This window comes from Dufourea novaeangliae, unplaced genomic scaffold (assembly GCF_001272555.1).
Source record: "Dufourea novaeangliae isolate 0120121106 unplaced genomic scaffold, ASM127255v1 scaffold56, whole genome shotgun sequence".
Classification (NCBI taxonomy): Eukaryota; Metazoa; Arthropoda; class Insecta; order Hymenoptera; family Halictidae; genus Dufourea; species Dufourea novaeangliae.
Genome location: NW_015373942.1, coordinates 794,899 through 813,227, shown reverse-complemented (window position 1 = coordinate 813,227; position 18,329 = coordinate 794,899). Strand labels below are relative to the sequence as shown.

General features: G+C 42.0%; 1 protein-coding gene across 1 annotated transcript in view; it reads left to right on the top strand.

Annotated features, from left to right (window-relative positions):
- LOC107185732 (zeta-sarcoglycan) overlaps positions 1 to 17,390 on the top strand; it is an 82,026-nt gene extending 64,636 nt beyond the window's left edge. Inside the window, exons 4-6 of the mRNA XM_015573488.1 lie at positions 12,380 to 12,569; positions 14,614 to 14,806; positions 17,039 to 17,390. Of these exons, the coding sequence (XP_015428974.1) occupies positions 12,380 to 12,569; positions 14,614 to 14,806; positions 17,039 to 17,390 (735 nt within the window). The remainder of the gene's footprint in view (positions 1 to 12,379; positions 12,570 to 14,613; positions 14,807 to 17,038) is intronic.
- The last annotated feature ends 939 nt before the right edge of the window (positions 17,391 to 18,329 follow it).

Sequence of the window (18,329 nt, the reverse complement as noted above, 5' to 3'; positions counted from 1 at the left end):
TACCCAGGGAGTTTTTCATTCATGGATCCAATTGAAAATTTATAGGTAGTAGAAACTGGGATAAGTTTTTTTATTTAACGCGGTTTCTAGTGTGCGATCTATTAATTCGACGATTTAATTTTATTAAGCGGGAGATTTTGTACCGGTTCGTTGGTACGAAAGGGACTGACAGGCAATAAGATTTGATAGATAGATGTAAAGTGAAAGTTCATGACTATAGTCGAACCTAGCACTATTAGATGTGGAATCTAGTAACTAACGAATGTATTGAAGATTCGTGAGTCGATAATAGAATATACGAAACATTTTTTAAAACTGGCAGCGTTTTTGTTCTACTAGTAGAATAAACAAATAATCAAATAGTTAAATACACGCAGCCAGTAGTTTTCAATCCATCTTCTCCATTCACCATATAGATTATTCGTTCACGAGTGTTTAAGATTCAATCCCATAACAAGAGATCCCTTAATCCACAAATACGACGAGAATTTACGTCCCGACATCGAAGCCCATGAAACATTTTTTTTTTTCTAGAGCACTCGGTTTCCCGTCCATAACAGAGTAATCAAATAATTCGATAGTTAAACTTTACCGACCCAGCGGTTTTCTGTACGCCGTGTCCCAACCCTCTGCATCCACACCCTCCCTCCCCCCGTCTCCGCCCCCCGATTTAGTCGTAAAATTTCGCCTCCCTTACATCGCGGATCTTCGCGTCGCTCGAAACAGAATTTACTGCGCGAACTCCGTCGTAAAATTTGTCCCCCTCCCACCGGTCTCCGGTAGAACGAAATTCATAACTAGCAGCATTTCCAATATCTCGCTCGGATCGAAAGGTCTTACGAGATCTTCGATTACGAACAATATATAATATAACCTGAAACGTTATGTCGGACGGCACACAGTATACAGGTACTATATTGGCACTAACGGCTTACCGTATACAGCTGTACGGAACAGATGCCCCACCTACCTAATATCGCTCACACAACCGACCCCTATAACCCTCCTATCCATGGAAAATTCACCTGTATACATCCCCCCTCTCTGTATATAGGTACGTTATCCGGGACGTATAGTACACGCGCGCTGTTACATACTCCCCGTATATGTCAAGGTGAAGCCCAAGTGACATCATCCCCCGGAATATTTCTCGTTTTTGTAACCAGGCTGTTTCTCCGCGCTTTATTACGTGTAATGGACGCGAGGAAGTTTATTTTTTAGTGGTTTGTTAACCCTTTCGAGACGGATTTCTTTTTTTTTTTTATAGAAGATCGCAATACTGTAATATTACAGGCTATAATCCACTCAAATGTGACGAAATGAAACGGGTTAAACATTGTTTTGAAAATGGTATAGACAGGGTGTCATGGAAAACTGATGGTACATCAATCACACAATGAAAATATTTTTCGGCGAAAAATATTTCTAAAACAGACCTCACCGAGTCATACAATGCTAAATCGTGTAAAAGATCTATAGAACTTATAAACCAAATGAATTGTTTCATGCAATCTATTGTATCAACTCGTGGAATCGCACAGAATAGTTTCGAAATTCACAAAAAACCAACGGAATGATTTGTCAATGAAATTCGAAACCAGAAATATTCCACTGGTACAAAGCAACGCATTATTCATCTATAACGCAAAACCATTAACCTATCCCAGCTAGTGTTACACAATTTTTTTCACTGGGAAATATGGAATCATTCGTAACCCGCCGCGACACGTCGAATCAATAAAGCCGGCTAATAGAAAAAGAGTGACCATAAAAATTTGAACACCGTGCGGGAGGATTAAACAGATGATTAAAATTTACATGGTCGAAGAAATATGGCATCTGCACGTCGAGAGTGCCGGGAAAAAGTTTTTATCCGGCGTTCACCGTGCGATAAAACCGAATTCCTTTTTACACTATCTCGTACACCTGGGGGTGATCAAACCGTTCAAACGTGTTTAAACATCTGTCGAAGGAGTCGAAACAGTTCAAGCCAAGTTTGATGATGACGAGACGTTCAAACTAAAAGTCGCTTTCAAATAGTCTGATGACTAGACTGTGGATGTTCATGGAAAGTTAACAAATCTATACATTAATTAATAAGTGCGAACATGAGGTAAATATTTATTTCCTGTACTTATAATGTTGAAAATAATATGTACATATTAAAAATAAATTACTTCATTTTGCATGTTAAACTTTGCCATAAATGCAGAGTATCGATGAACAATTGACTGTGCAGCCTACGATACTCCATTAACTAAAATCACTTGGAGACTTTTGGGCGTCTTCAAGTTCGGAACGTTTCATGGAACTGTCTGAAAAGTTTACGGCCGTTGGAGAATTTAGAGTTTGAAACGTCATCAGATTGTTTGCTAGCGACTTTCAATTTGAACGCATCGCCGTGATCGCTGTACGGGACGGTTGAGTCGCGACACTACAGTTTGTCGCAAATAGTGAGAAACATCTGCTTAATTAATGCACGTAGTTCGTTAAATTTATTGAATGTATGTACATTCCTAAATAATGCGAAATTTTTGCGTCTGACTATAATTAACTTTAGGACACAAAAAGCGATCGACGTTCGGTGACTATAGTCACCTTAAGTAACAGAAGGGTTAAATTCCTCGTCAGATATTTAGATCGGCGGTTTAACATGTTTGAAACACTTTGAAACAATTTGTCCATGGACTTACCACTACGTGCACCTATCGATTTAATCGATCAAGCAACAGCTAGTTAGAATGGCAAAAAAAGGGTAGAAATATTCACGAAAATCTCGGGTGTCTCGCGCCGGTTGCCAGACATCGCGGAAACGGACCGAAGTCGTGGGAACAATGTACAAACCGATGAACGGGCAGGGTAATTCGTCGAACGATTCGGACCTAAGGTCAATGGACCAGCCTGGGTCGATTTTGATTTATGGGAAAAGTTGCCTGGCCGGCCAATAAATGCGTGAGAAATGGCTGCGGGGCCACCCCTGTATAGGTAACGTGTCCGTAACGGGCGGGTGTGTGTTAGTATTAAAGGATATCTATTATAGCGGTCGGCTAGCAAGTGCAAGTGCAATATACCGGGCACCCCGCCATGAATTTTGAGCATGCACACCGGTGTGTGCCATAGTTGTTGCCCGGTTTGAACCGGGTCAAACAACGAGCACACGAGTTTATCGATTACGGAGATTTTCGGACGAATCCCGCCCGAGTTTGTATATCATTTTACGTTGATGGTTTTTGGCGGTAATCCGACTTTTGTTTGGAAGATATTGGGGTGAAGGATATGTAGCGATACACTGGGATGTCCCGGAAATTGAGGTTTCGAAACTTCGGTTTGTTAAGTGATTAATAGAAGGCTCGACACACGAAGGTTTTCATCCAAAAAACACTACCTTGTTCAAAATGTTACAGGACAAGTCAGATAAAGCACAAACTATTAATTAGTCACTTTCAAAGTAGTCCCTATTGCTTGGAATACATTTGTACCAGCGTATTGATGATTTGTAAGAAATGTGAAAACAAACTTTCGTTTCCCGATGAGTACCATAAGCCGCTGAAATCTTAGACCCTTTTTTTAGTCAACCTATATACTCATATCGAGGAGTAATAAGACACTGTATAGAATTGTAGCTTCCGTTTTTCACAGAAAATTTACTAACATATCATACCAAATTACCATCATAGTCATAAAAAAAATAAAATGAAACTGTAGTTTAAAAGTTCACTAGGTCGATTACACCGAATACCTAAAAATTAGACAAAAATTCTTCCGATAACCACTATATAACATTCCCAGTCCTAAATGTATAATTCAGTTGCACGCTCTAACGAGTTTCACGCATTTCTGTTCGAAAAATATGATGATTTCCCCTCAAAGGCCGTTGGACATATCGTCATTACGCGACGCATTAAACCGTTCGCGTCACGAGGCAAATAAACCGGGGGGAAATTCATTAACCCGTCCGAAATAGAGTAACTAGCGGTGCCTCGTTGGTCGACACGGGATCAAAGGATGCCGCGGTTAAATAAGTCGAGTTATTAAAAATTATAGACAACGCATATACCGAAACAAAGTTCCCAAGTTCTCTGTCCCATCGTTACCGCGCGATAGTGGTGTCCTCTCCACGCTCTTCAGCTTATTCATCGCGTCTTGTTTGACGCTCGTTCGAGGGGACTAGCCAATCAAATTTCGTAATACAGTAACTTTTTTGGGAGGAATTAATTACAAGGAAATAAATACAAATTGTGTCCAGTAAGTTTGTTCGATCCTTAACTTAATATATGTTTTCCATATACTCAATTTTTTTGGAATCGATTTGAACCTCCGTTTTTTTGTTGTAATTTCTGTAAAACCACAGAAAAAAACACTTCCACATCAGACGACTGTAACGCCGTCATATATGTGTGCCTATATATTCTCCCAAAAATATTTTTCTCACTTTATGGTATTAATAAAGATTACCCAAAAATATTAGTCATAATTTCTATTAATTTTCTTGTAATTAATTCCCAAACAAAAGTTACATTTTCACCAAATTTGACTGCCTAGTCCCTTTAAAGTCGACCCGAAATGCTGCACGTCCGACCTCTGAATCCGCTGGATCACGACGTCGAGAGCCCTCGTTTTTTTTACGGGCTCGTTTTTAATCCTCCGGAAAAGGACATCGTGCTCGCAAGGTATAACCGGGCCGTGGGAAGAGAAGAGGATCCCAACTGGGGGTACCTTCCAGGCAGAGATTAATTAGAGAGCGAAGAATACAATAAATGATTATATCGAGGGAAAGAAGAAAGTGGCAAGGTCGGTGACGGAAACCGTGGAGAGAAGGCCGAGAGAGAGAGAGAGTGTGAGTGAGAGGGAGGGAGGGACGAAGGGGAAAACGAGACACCTGGAAAAGGCTCGGGCATTATAAAGGAGGACGCCCAGGACCGAGACTGTACTGCCATTAATGATGCCCTTAGGGCGTCCCGTCTCTTGGGATCTTCTTTGTAAATTATATAAAGAATTGTTCCCATTAGTGTAAAAAAAGGATTGTGTATATTTTTATATATATTTACGTACGTATGTATATACACAGGTGTGTGTTTGTATTGTTTGCGTGTATCGTTATAAATAAGGACGAAAAACAGAGAGACAGCCGTTGGAGCTTCGTATCGGTTACCCGTCCACCTCGTTATCTTAAGAAAATGATCTGCAAGGACCGCTCATTATAAAGCTCGACCCTTTTGTCCGGGCTATCTTTCAGGTTTCATTCTTCGATACGGCGGCACACCCACACACATACACGTGAGCTTAGGAACGTTGTAACGCAGGTATGAAAGGAGAGAAATGGCCGCATCGATACACGCCGCACTTTATACCGCGGGGCGACTACTGCGATTGGTTTATTAATAGATTAATAATTCATCTCTCACTGCCTGGTAATGGTAATCGCGTCAATTCGACTCGTTCGACCGTGGAAAATTAATTCGATCGTAAACCGCGACGAACCGTTTAAACGACCGATGCCTTTGACGCCGTGGCGAAGGTGTTTCGTGTTTTTAGTCCTCTCTCCTCGATGAAAATGAAATTCATCGACGCTGTAAAGTTTCCTATTTTTCCTTTTTCTTTTCACGTTTTGTACACAGTAGCCGAGAAGTTTGAGGTCACTTGTAATTCAACTAGGGTTATTTATGCAAATTGATAATATGATGGGGTAATTTATGGAAATAGGTTTCAAGTAGGAAATTCCTACTTCCGTGAATGGTTTCATTGGGTAATAAGAAAGGTAGTGCCTGTGATACCGTTTACGAATGTTTTTATTTTAATGTGTTTTATTTAAGTTGTATGGCGGCTATAAATAGATCAAATCAACAGTGTAATTGTAATATTCACGGTTTATAGGAGAGAATCCAATTGCTCAGTGCATACTAAAGTTGTTAGTATAGGTTCTGAATATCTATGCATGTTTGGGATTTCAAACTACATCTCAAGATAAGCGGAATGTGAAAAAAATTTGAATTAAGTATGGAAAAGTTTGTTGCGTCGTAACATAAGGTAGAAACTGTTTTATTCGTGGTTACATATTCCTGTGACATTGGGTTCTTCACAATTACGTTTTTAGTAAGACAATAAAGTTCACAGTCTGCATTTTTGTATTATTACTACAGCAATAGTCCTTTTACAAAATAGCACACTGTAGAAATAAATTTAAAACTCCAATATTTTCTAGATTTTATAAGAAACAACTGATTCAGACTACAGAGATGTACAAACTCATTAATTCAATGAAGAGATTCAAATCACATCTAAAAGTTGCTCGTATTTTATTAAATAACATTCAGAATTTTCATTGTAAAATAGAATAATATTTCGCGTCAAATGAGTACACGCATATCCACACAGAAGTTTAATCGGATTAGTTTTGAAACTATCCGATGCACTTAATTTTTTGGAATGACTGTTTATGTTGTAGAGTGCTTACTAGAGAACTCGGTATAAACCCATCGACAATGACACGTGGATCTAATATCTACATTTACATAAACGTTTTTAATCTAGGGTTGACATTCATCCCTAATAAAGTTGGAAAACTGCAGAAACAACTTTATCAGTTAAACTAAAATCACTATTATAATAGAGCACAGATTTTATCTGCCAACTATACCATTCATGTTTACCTTGTACCCATTTTGAATGCACATTGAGAATCAAATTTAAATAAATATTCAAAGGATCAAATCATTCATTTTGCACAGATTCGCAAAAATGGCAGTTTTGAAACTTTACCATTTCGACAACGGTATTACTCCAAAACCATTTGAACCCGCCTAACGCACATCTTCCCCAGAAACTCGCTTCATCGGTACACGAAATCCAATTCCTCCCCAAACTACGAGAAACACGCTCGAAACATCACGTGATTCTCGCTTCCTGCTCGAATCGTCTCACTCCCCCTTCCCCCCAGGAACCACCAGTAAACAGCATTCCACGAAAGTCCGACAACTCGAGGCCTTTTTATTCTGTTTTCCTCGCGCGCCAACGGACGAAACGAACTAATCCCCTACGTCGACGTTGCCCTCTTGCGGCGGCTGGGAGCCATATTGCCGCCGTTTCAAATCCAGGAAATCGTACCGGACGTTACTAAATCCTCGTTGGATATCAGGACGATCTGGTGCTCGTGAGTACGCTCCGCGATTTAATCCTTGCGCGATGCGCGACATAAAATAACACGGAATTGCAATGTCACGTGGTGGGGTGGGTGGGGTCGATTTCGGGTCGCGAAGGGATGGGAAGAGGGTTTGGGGGTGGGGGCTGTAGGCGGTGACAGGGCCACCAGGCCGGATTATTCGCGGCAGAAGTTAGGCGACTCTTGGTCCGGCTCGGGATAATTACGTGAGGTGCATTAACGTGGCACGTATGTACATACATACGTGCCAGTTGCATATGTACGATTACCATGCGCGGTTTATTCTGGCGTACGCGAGCGCTCTCGTGCCGCCACATCACACGCATCTTCTCCCACCGATAGGAACGTGGGGGAACGATCGCGAAACACGAGCGTGGCGTGTAGTCGAACGCGTTCGGTTTGCGCCTCGCTTCGACGACTACGAAGTAATCTCGATGTTACCATGTGCCCGGGCATACGACCATGGAATTTAGATGCGGAAACGCGTTCGGGAGGAGAGGTTATTTTATTGGGAACGGGGAAAGATCGAGGGGAGGAGAATTTTAACCGATCGGACTCTCGTTTGAACGCTGGAGGGAAACGTGGAATAGGGAGAGGTGAGGGATGGTCATTTTCTGCTGGTTTGGAATGTTTTGAAGGTGGTTGTTGAAGATTCGTTTACTGTTGGTGTTAGGTCGGGGAAATGGTGGGGTAACGGGTGAGAGAAAATAAAAGTGGTCTCTTGTTGTTCTTAGGATTAGTGTGGTTATTGAATACCGATTGCTGAGCATTCGGTAATACTAGAACTACCAGAAATTATTGTAGTGTCATAACAGTACATTTTGTGAGATTCTTGGCAATTTTTGTTGCAGTAGTTTCCTTAAAGAAGTTCGTGAATTTATCGATTTGTATATTTTCAGGAAACTCACATTTTAACAACGTGATAGAGGAGGAAATATACGTTCAATTTTGTAGGAAGACAGTGGATTTAAAAAAAGTTTTATTTTATATTTTCGGCATATTTTTCCATGAAGAATCACATTCTCCCGACTTCTACCACCAGTTCAGAAACACCCTTGATTTACCATTGCAGCACACAAACAAACAGAAGAAGAACCCACGTTCGTGCATGATACAAACGTATGGGAATATAAACAAGAATTCAATGGAGATCTGGCTATAAATCATTAAATATTAAGGATCGATCCATGCGAAGAAAATGAACGATGCCACCTCGATTGGCCTGGTTGCAGCGAGGTCGTGAAAGCGAAACTACCCTTCTTCTCTTCCGAACCCTGTAAATAACGCGCTTTGTATTAATTTATGGGCGACGAGCAGCCGAGCAGCGTCGTCCGAGGGCGTCGTTACGATGATATACGCGTGCGAGGGGTGTTATTTGGATTTCATTACGTTCCGAGCGGAGCTCCGCTTCTCGTGAACACCTCCTCTCGCCCAATGGGGCAACGGGATCCGAAGAATCTCGAGAGCGCACCCTGAGGAAAATATCAGGCGAACCGGTTGTCCGCTCGCGCGATCTTAAACGTTTCGCGCTCGTGAATCGTTAAGCGATTCTTGAACGTGCTGGTAAAATTATTCACGTTTCTGTCCACTTGGAACTCGTAGTTGCAAGAACATTTTGGTACAAAGTGACCTGGAATTATTATTATTAGATCTTCACGACGGGTTGGAAAATTACATGGGGTGTCGCAGGTCGAGTAGTACAACTGAGCAGCAGCTGATTTTATGAGAAAAAATAAGTCGAAAAGGAAGAATAATATTTTTTCAGGTGATCTGTCGACCACATGTGTATATTCTGTGACTTCGAGTGAAAAGATTGCGTCCACGTACGAGTTCTCAAACGTTCCCTTTAACTGGACACAAACAATAAATCCATAGAACAGAGGACACGGTATAACGTTGGAAAGTTTCCCGAAAATAACGTCGTTTCGAAACGACGTTCGCCATCCCGCCGATTGGATTCGATCCCGACCTAATTTTGTCGGACGATGAGCGAAAGTTCGACTGAATTGGTCGCCTGTCGGATATCCGGTCGTTAATTTTCGCGACTCCGATTGCTGGATTTCAATCGGTCGTTCTGCTATCACCTCACGGACCCGTATTGACCCCCAATTTGACGATTATTTCTGTAATAACGGCACGAATAGACCTTATTTCCCTTATCAATATACTCTAATTAACAAATATACACGGTAACTCAGCATTCGTTACTAGATATTTGTAATTAATTTATATAAATTCGACAAGAAGCTTTTCTGAAATCGTCTCTTAAGACCTTAAGAATTGCCTCTAACAAACTTCGATCAAACAAAAAACTCTAGTCAAGCCGACACAGTTCGGAAAAATTTGCAGAAAATTCCAAAAGACGCTTTCAGTTACAAGAATACCAAATGTCGGGCATTCGTGTTTCAAAGCGATCTGGGTATCCGTTTGGATCCTGTGAAGACCCACTTTCTCCGACACTATCCAATTAAATATAATTACAATAATAGTTACAAAGAGAACTCTAAGCCGAATTGGGTAGAATTTTATTCGAATAATACACCGTGAAAAGCAGTAGTATCTAAGGGTGTCGTTCTGAGCTTTAAACAGTCAATGAAATTAAATAATTGTTCGACAAATGTAGATCCATTCATAAAAAAGTATTATTTTATTATAAAAATTGAAATTTCCACGTTTAAATAATTAAAAATGACGAAATATTTTTTTTATCTTTTATTCGTTATTCGAAACTTTTTATTTAGATAATTAGTTTGCCCATCTCTGGCTCTAAGGTATCGTGGTGTCTTCAAGAGCTCAGATCAGCATCTGAGAAATGATAATTTCTCAGTAGCACGAAACTCTGTCTCTGGATTCACAATTCCGAACGCGTCGAATGGGCTTCCTCTACGGTGCCGCAAATTGAAACAATCGCGGCCATTATCAGAAAAAGCCGGCGTCCACGGCAGCGACGCCCTGATCCTTGTTTAAATTCCCGACAGCCGGAACCGCCCGTGGCATTGGACCGGATGCGCGTAGCTACCGGGCCGCGCGGTTAGCTTTCCATCGTGGCGCCACTCGATTAGCCAAATCGTTCGGAAAACGATACGAGCTCTTTTGCCCTGTACTTAACCGTAATCGTAAACCCCAATGGCATCGAGAGGGCCGTAGCGACGGCTGCTTTTTAGGATCGTCGTACGGTCGGAAGACGACCCGGAAGAACCGGAAGTAGGAACTGGAATACGTCGCACCGGTCTCGAGTGTCTGTAGAAGAAGTCCAATGATACTGTTTCGATCGACGATTCATTTGTTCGAATAACTAGAAGCTTGAAGAAATTGGGACATTTAAAACTCGTATCTTAGGGAGAGTAAACTGTTCACGATCTAAATATTCTGGTCGTGTAAGGTTTTTTTGACTCAATTTCACTTCCGTTTCTTTAAACAGTACCATGATTTAAAGAAAATAGGAACGATGATATTTGTATACGGGATGTTTTATAATATGTCGAACCCACTTCAGAGATGGATTCAAGAGTTGAGAATAATAAAATGAAAGTCATATAGACATATATCCTATTTACTAGAAACTTAAAATAAGTCCAAAGCTAAAAATTGAAATCTCAGAAGAACAGAGTACTAAGATACAGAAAGTAACAAATCTGTCCAAATATTTATATTTATACCATACTGAAATAATCACTTCACAGAAAGCTGGAACCATTGTTCATACTTAATCCTTAACTACACAAATGTAACCCACTACGCACAATATAGTTGTGTAGGCCAGAATTCGTTACTATAGTTCAGACTGAAATTCTGGTAAATTACATACAATTATATTATCGGTATCCACTAAAAATAAACTAACGAGCTCAGACACAGGACACATGTCACATTATCAAAACCACGGACCCCGAAGTCCAGTATTACGCCGTAGGAACGAAATCGACCACTTAACCGGATCGTTTGTAAGCGTCTCGCGATGCCTGGTGCGGTACATCCACTCCCACTAAACCCAGAAAACCGTAAAGGCAGTTGTTCGGGCCGACTTCGGTAAGCCAGTAGTCCGAATTCCATCGCGGTCCACTGGCGTCTACCCAACTGCAACATTTCGTCCCGAACAATCGCGATAATAAGTGGAAACGGCGGGACGGGACAGTATATGCGTGGCGATTGCTTCCAATCGAGTGGCTAATCATCGGAAACCAATGTAGACGGGGCAGGTGGGGAGAAGCGGCACGGTCGTCGATGCCAAGGGAAAGGAAGTAGCTTTTCGAGCCCCGAGTTTTAAGGTCGTCCGCACCGTTTCTCCTCCGTTTCTCGTACGTTCACCTGCCCCCCGCGACGATAAGCCCAGTCGATACTTGAAATGCAATTACTACGCGTTATCGACGTTTATCCGTAAGGAAAAAAAATAAACGGTCGATCAACACGCTGGGTAGGTCCTTCGGGGGAACAGCATTTTCCCTCGAAAGAATAAGGGAACAGAGAGGGTAGGGACGCGATTTTCAACGTCGTATAGCAATTAATGTTAACACAAAACTGAAATTGCGTTCCTATAGGCAAAAATAGCTCCACCGCACCGGGAGTATAAGTTTACGAGACGACCAGCAAGTAGATCACTATGCTAGTATCTACTTTATGGGTGCGTTTCTATGTTCGTCTCCGCGCGACACCGCCCGCCATCGTTCCGCTCGATACACTCGAACCAGCCTGGTCCCCGTCGTCGACTCGGCTAGGACGAACGGTGCTCGAAATAAAATTCTGCCTACGCCATCGTTCCAATATTATACGGGAGATATTTCAACGGTGGCTCGGGGGAACGGGACGATGGCGCCGTTCGGCATCGCGCACCTCATCGTCGCATTTATTATTCAACCGTCTGAACCGGCAATAATGTCGGCCGACGGTCTTTAATTTCGTCCTGTTGAATCATGACCGCGGAAACTACATCAAAATGTATATCTCTTCTCGCGGTATGACCACGTGAAAACAGGGGGAACGAACGGATAACGGGTGTGGACGCGGGGTTAAGGGGATGAAAATGGACGGACAGGAAACGGAAGCGGGAGTCAGGGACGCGGGCGAAACGAATTTTAATACCGAGAGGCCTAAGGTTCTATTCTCATCGACGATCAGGCTGGCCGACCCAGGAAGCATCGACAGAATACTCCCGCCCTCCCCTCCAATCCCACCCCCTCTCACCCCCGTTTATTTCCTGACAGTCATTTCCTCTTCTTTCAGGAGGGAATCGGCTCCCTGAAGGTGGTGCCCGGAGGGATCGAGCTCAGAGGCCAGGCAGCCATTCTCGACGCCCTTGTCGCATCCAGTTTGAGATCGAGACGGGGAAAGAATCTGATCCTGGAGTCGTGGAGCAACTTCACCGCATCGGCCAGGTCCCACGACGGCAGATTACTCGCGCGATTGACAGTCGGTGAGAAATTGTTCTGGTTTATTTCTGAACGTTTAAATTGAGAGCGACTATGCAGTTTGATTCTCGTTTAAGCCTTTAAATTCTGCATCTTTGTTAATCTACGTATGATTCTCTGATCTCGTCGAGCGAACTATGTCTCTAACTAACGACCTAATTACGTTCCTTTCGGTTTATCTGAATTAGAGAAGTTGACAGGTTCAATACCACCATACAGCGCATCAAATGAAATTTTATGCAGGGTGATTAAAAGAAGAGTCTGAGATTTCATGGGCTTCTTTTTACCTTTGTTGTAGATGTTCCATATGTCTGCCTCCCATTTGAATACAGAATTCACATCTGCGAATCGTAGATCAACGTACATTTCGAAGTATTTTTTCCGTATCTCCTAGTGCCTTTTTTCATACAATCTTGTATTAATATACTTCTAAACCAATTCGGTTTACATTCAAAATGTTGCGAAAGGGCTGACGATATCGTAAGCTCGTAAGTATTGAAGCTAATTGCATATTTTTTACTCCTCTCTGTAAGTAGTATAAGCCCCTAAAATCTTGGACTCTTTATTCTAATCACCCTGTATAGAATTATTAAATTGAGCTATGTTCTCATACTTCGTACTTTTTCTTTGTGGAAGATTACCGGCTGATATTCCAGTATTAATCGTAACAGGCTGAGAAAGATAAACAAAGAAAGCTCGATTGTGTTAAAGAGAAAGTCCCATCAAGGATAACGAGGCCTAAATATCTGAGAACAATGATTTTTGTCAAGGCTCCAGCATTTACAAAACGTCTCGCAGTAAACGAGGATTTTTTTCCTCCCAAATGGAACCCTCTATTTTCTCCGTGTCCTTGTACCGCATAGAACAAAAGGACGAATTCGAATATCGATAACATGCAACACTGTACAGGCAGATGCGCCCGTTAATGGATACGAGCGTTTTTCAGCCATAAAATCGAATCCCGCAACAATCTCTCCGAGTTAAAGACTTGCGGGTACAATGTATTTAACGTCGACGGGAATCGGTATTTTAAACGGTCATCGAAAACAATGGGATTCGTTCAATTCGTCCTTTTTATACATAAAAAAAAATACGACACGAGTTTTGTCCTTAGTGGAGATCCCTCTGTGCAACCAAAAGGAGACGTTTAAGCATTCCTCGTCGGAAATATTTTCCCTAAAATATTTTACAGCTCGAATTAAGTCAGTCGGTAAAATACAGAACTGGAAAAAATGTAAGTAATGTAGACCGTGGTTTAAGATGGTTAATAGAGGATTTACTGCATTCTTTTAACTTCAGACTACAAGATTTGATGAAATATTTATTTGAGATTTCTGTATTGGTCAGGGTTGACTTTATTAACCCAAAATTAAATCATACACTTTATTTCTTCCCATTCTTACTGCCATCTGCTGCTGATCTTGTAACTGGTGGTACAACCCGAGAGCATGCGATTGTACATGCAAAAATTAATCCAAAATGTAGAATTAAATTTTTTTCATTTAAATTTTCATTTCCGACAATATCGACTGTGAAAATCTACTGGATACGCGTGCAATTGAATAGGACATGTCTAGCCCGTCTGTTCATTGTCCGTTTCTAGTTACCCTCAAATGGAATACACGCGTTACAGATGAATCTTTAAAATCGATTTTCTCGAAAACTAAGCCACGGATGAAAAATTTTGATTTCATATTTTTTTCAAGCAGAATCACTCCCTATCCGGTTGTAGCACCAGTTATACGACAACCTGTATATGAACTACAATAAGGGATATAATAATAAGTGACATATATGATATATCAATCTACGATAAGTGATATAAATGATAGTGATATTGTCATCCCTAATCCCACCAAATCGCTTCTATTTTCGCATCAACTATTCCCCTATTATCCCAACAAAAGCTCCATCCCCCATTACAGCTGTTCGGACATTTCAAACACGCGTGATCCCACTTCTTCCCACCCGGAAGAATTTCATATTTCCGCGTCAAGCTGGTAGGATAGCGTGTAAGTAATGAAAGGCTTGTCTTTTGTTCGTTCGCAGGCGAAGATCGCGTGGACTGCGTGTCGAGAGGCTTCCGGATAACTGACCCTCGAGGTGGAATTCTCTTCTCGGCGGACAGGGAGCAAGTGGTGGTGGGTGCGGAGATGTTGAGGGTAACAGGCGACGGGGGTGCCGTTTTCCAGGGCAGCGTACAAACGCCCCTGGTCAGAGGGGAATCGGGCCGTGGTCTCAGGTAATCGTAAGACAAAAGCAGAATTTTTCCTTTCTACCTCCACAGACCTCCCCCTCTCTGCCCCACCACGAAACAAAACCGAAATGATTCGCTGAATTTTTTACCGTGCATCAATATCGAAGCGTGCTCAGCTCATGGCCCGTGAACACAGTGATCTCCCCGTGAACGGTGCATGTCTTTGTCCTGCATTTATTTCCGGAACGTCTAAAAGTAGGCTCGACCTAGTTCAAGAAACTCACGGTACATTTTCGGTCCCGCTTTCTCTATCTGTTCGGTAATCATTCTTGATGGAGAGAGAGACACGGATACAAACGTGCACAAATAACTGGGCGATTCGGGGGCTGTTCCGATGTTCATCGGCCTACCTTCTGTTCGCTGCTATAAATAATCGGGCCGGGAATTCAGGGATAATGCTCGATGCTCGGGATGATTTTAGAACGTGAGTTTTACGGATATCGAAACACGATGGACGGTGTTGGCGAAGGATTGTTTGGGGAATGAATTACTTTTCTGTTAATATTATGGATAAAATGATGAATAATGAAAGTAGAAAATACTTGGATTTTACATGTGAGGTTTTGAAGATTCCGGGGTAGCTTTTGTTCTTTTCGTAAATGAAGTTTGTTCGCGTCTATCGTAGTATTGTATATTCAAAGGATAATTTAAATTAAACGTTACGGTTACGTTAGAAATATTGTTTACATAAGTACAAGCGAACACAAATTTGTAGAATCATCTTCCACGTTTGATTCACCAAGAAGCGAAATTGATCAGCTTCAGTTTCTGTAAGTTCCTTACTTCCATTATTTTTAACATATATATCTTAACACCTTAAGGCCAGAGGCACAAATTTATGTTTCGCTGTAGTCAAGCTAAAAAAAAGAGTCCTAATTTCCAAGACAGTTTTGTAAAAATATTTACATTCACACCTCAGTAAAATAGAAATATATAACTTATTTCACGTAATGTTGTAACAATTATTCATAATTAAATTATAGTAGATTAGATACAGTTATTATATCAGATTAAATACAATTATATTAAATTATATATACAGTAATATGCAATTATAGTAGCTTACACACAGCAGCCAGTTATATTTATAATCGCGATTTCAAACTGGGTTTAATAAAAATCAATATTATTCGTTTCCTTCAAGTGTAAGACCATTTTACTAGTACAAATATTTAACTTCTACAGTAAATATACACTTTCATTAAATATAGAATTCTATTTGTTTCTTGCTAACTATTAACAATAAAGTAATTCTAGAGACTACAGGAGTAAAAAAGTAATCGTAAGGCAAATGGGTTAAAAACGAATTTCTTCATCCACCGATTCGTTCCACCGTGAAAATGTCAACCACCTCGATCCACCAACCGAAACCAAGCAGTCACCATGATTCTTGGAACGGCGGAATCGATGTATCACGACGGTAGAAATCGAATGCTCGTAAGAACGAGATGGTCCGACCGGTAACCACGGGGCGCTGGTTCTGCGGTTATTGATAGTGTCGGGTAATTTACAGACGGATTTACGATTACAATAAAACTTTGCTCGGGCGGAAAATTATATTCATAGGATTGGATTTATGCCAGATATGAAATACCGGGGATTCCCGAGCACGATGGCTGGAGTTCGATGCAATAGGCCGGGTGGAGGGTTGGGGGCTGGGATAGTATTGGAAGAGAAGCACGGTCGAAGACGCCGCTTCGCCACTTCTTGGAAAAGAGGATCGATTATTGCGAGTCAGTCGTTTGCTGTCGAGTGGGTGCATTATTTTGTCGCGCGATATTGCGTTGCGTTTTTCAGTATTCGTGCCATTCCCCGGGCGCAGCTACCCTTTCGTACCGATTTCTTTGCCGTCTCTGTTCTTCTATTATAATTGACAGCGTTGAGAAGAACGTGAGCTATTCTGAGACTCCATGGCAATTAAGTACTACTCCGTTAGTAATTTCGTAGCTGGCGATATGTCATTGGACACCTAATATTAAATAATATAACATAAGAGTGAACTGACATATCGAAATCATTTAATGTTATCAATTCTAAACTTATTAATCTCTACATACTCAATACTTACATCCTAAAGATTCCTTCCGTCATCAGAGATATCAATGAAACATCTTGTCAGATAGAAAGCCACTAACACTTTGAAGCTTCTCCAATATTCACCCAACACCTTCCTACCAGAACCGAATCTAACGATAACAACCTGCTGCCTGTCAACAGACTCGAGTCAGCGACCAGGTCCCTGAAGATCAGCGCTCCGCAGCGTGTGGTGATCGAGTCTTGGGCGAACGAGATCTCAGCCTCCTGCCTGACCGACCTGAAGCTCCAGAGCGTTCACGGTGCAATCAGGCTGGACGCGAAGACCGTCTACATGAAAGGCCTGAAAACAGCAAGTCCAAGTCAAGGTCACTCGTCGAGAGAGCAACAACAGCAACAGCAACACTCCTCCAGGACGTCTTCCCATCAAAGTCAAAGGGACACGACGATATACCAGTTGTGCGCCTGTGCTAATGGTAAACTGTTTCTGGCCAGGTCCGAAGGAGCCTGTCAGGCGGACAAATCGATTTGCTAATACGCCGTGACGTGGCCCAGACGCGAATAAATTCGGAACTGAACGGGTTCCACTCGCGGACCCCATATCGGTCCTCCCGGCGTGACCAGGGGTCGTGAACCCTTTTCCCGTATGGAACCTACATGGGACGAGTCTGTCGTAACAAGGACAAAGACTGACGCGGGAATGTCGTAGAGATCCGAGCAGGTGACGCAGTGTGTGCGTGTGTGTACGGTAGTCGGTGTCCCGAGATCGCCCGAGGCCTTTCGCTTTTCGCTGGTGTTTCCGTTCTAGAACGGCGCAGTGGCTATCCCTTCTGTGCTCTTTCGAACCGCTGGACCTGAACACGGGGGAATTGTTACGTTCCCGATAGGTAGGCTCCTCCGTGGAGGACACTCGAGCCTCGAAACGGGGTATACAGCATCCGTGCGGGTCCAATGGTACTATACGGAGCTCGGGTGATGGAGTCTGGGGGGAAGTTAGGTGGAAGATGATCGTGTCCACTTGGTCTATCTTACCCGGTTTATGGTGTTTAACCCTCTGGCTGCTAAAAGCATGTGTATATGCTCTTACATGTCCATTAACATGTATGAACGGCGTACTTACAAGGTGCAGCTGAAAGGGTAGAAGGAGGTGAGCTGTTCTGAAGGAATTAGTCGAAAGTGGAGAATGAAATCTTTTCGTTTGGAAGAGTGATTTTCAGAATCTATTGGATACTCGTGCACTTGGAGAGGACTTGGCTGACGCGTCTGTGTAGTAGGTATCCTTTCTACTGATTGAAAAAGAAAAAACATTTGAATGTTATCGTTCAATAATATATAAGAAAATAATCCCAGCTTAAACATGACGACCATTACTTTTGCATTACACTTAATGTGAATATCAAATACTATTTCCCATCAGCTCATTCATAACTAGACTGCGGATTTCGTGCATTTATTGCCATAAATCGCACAGGGC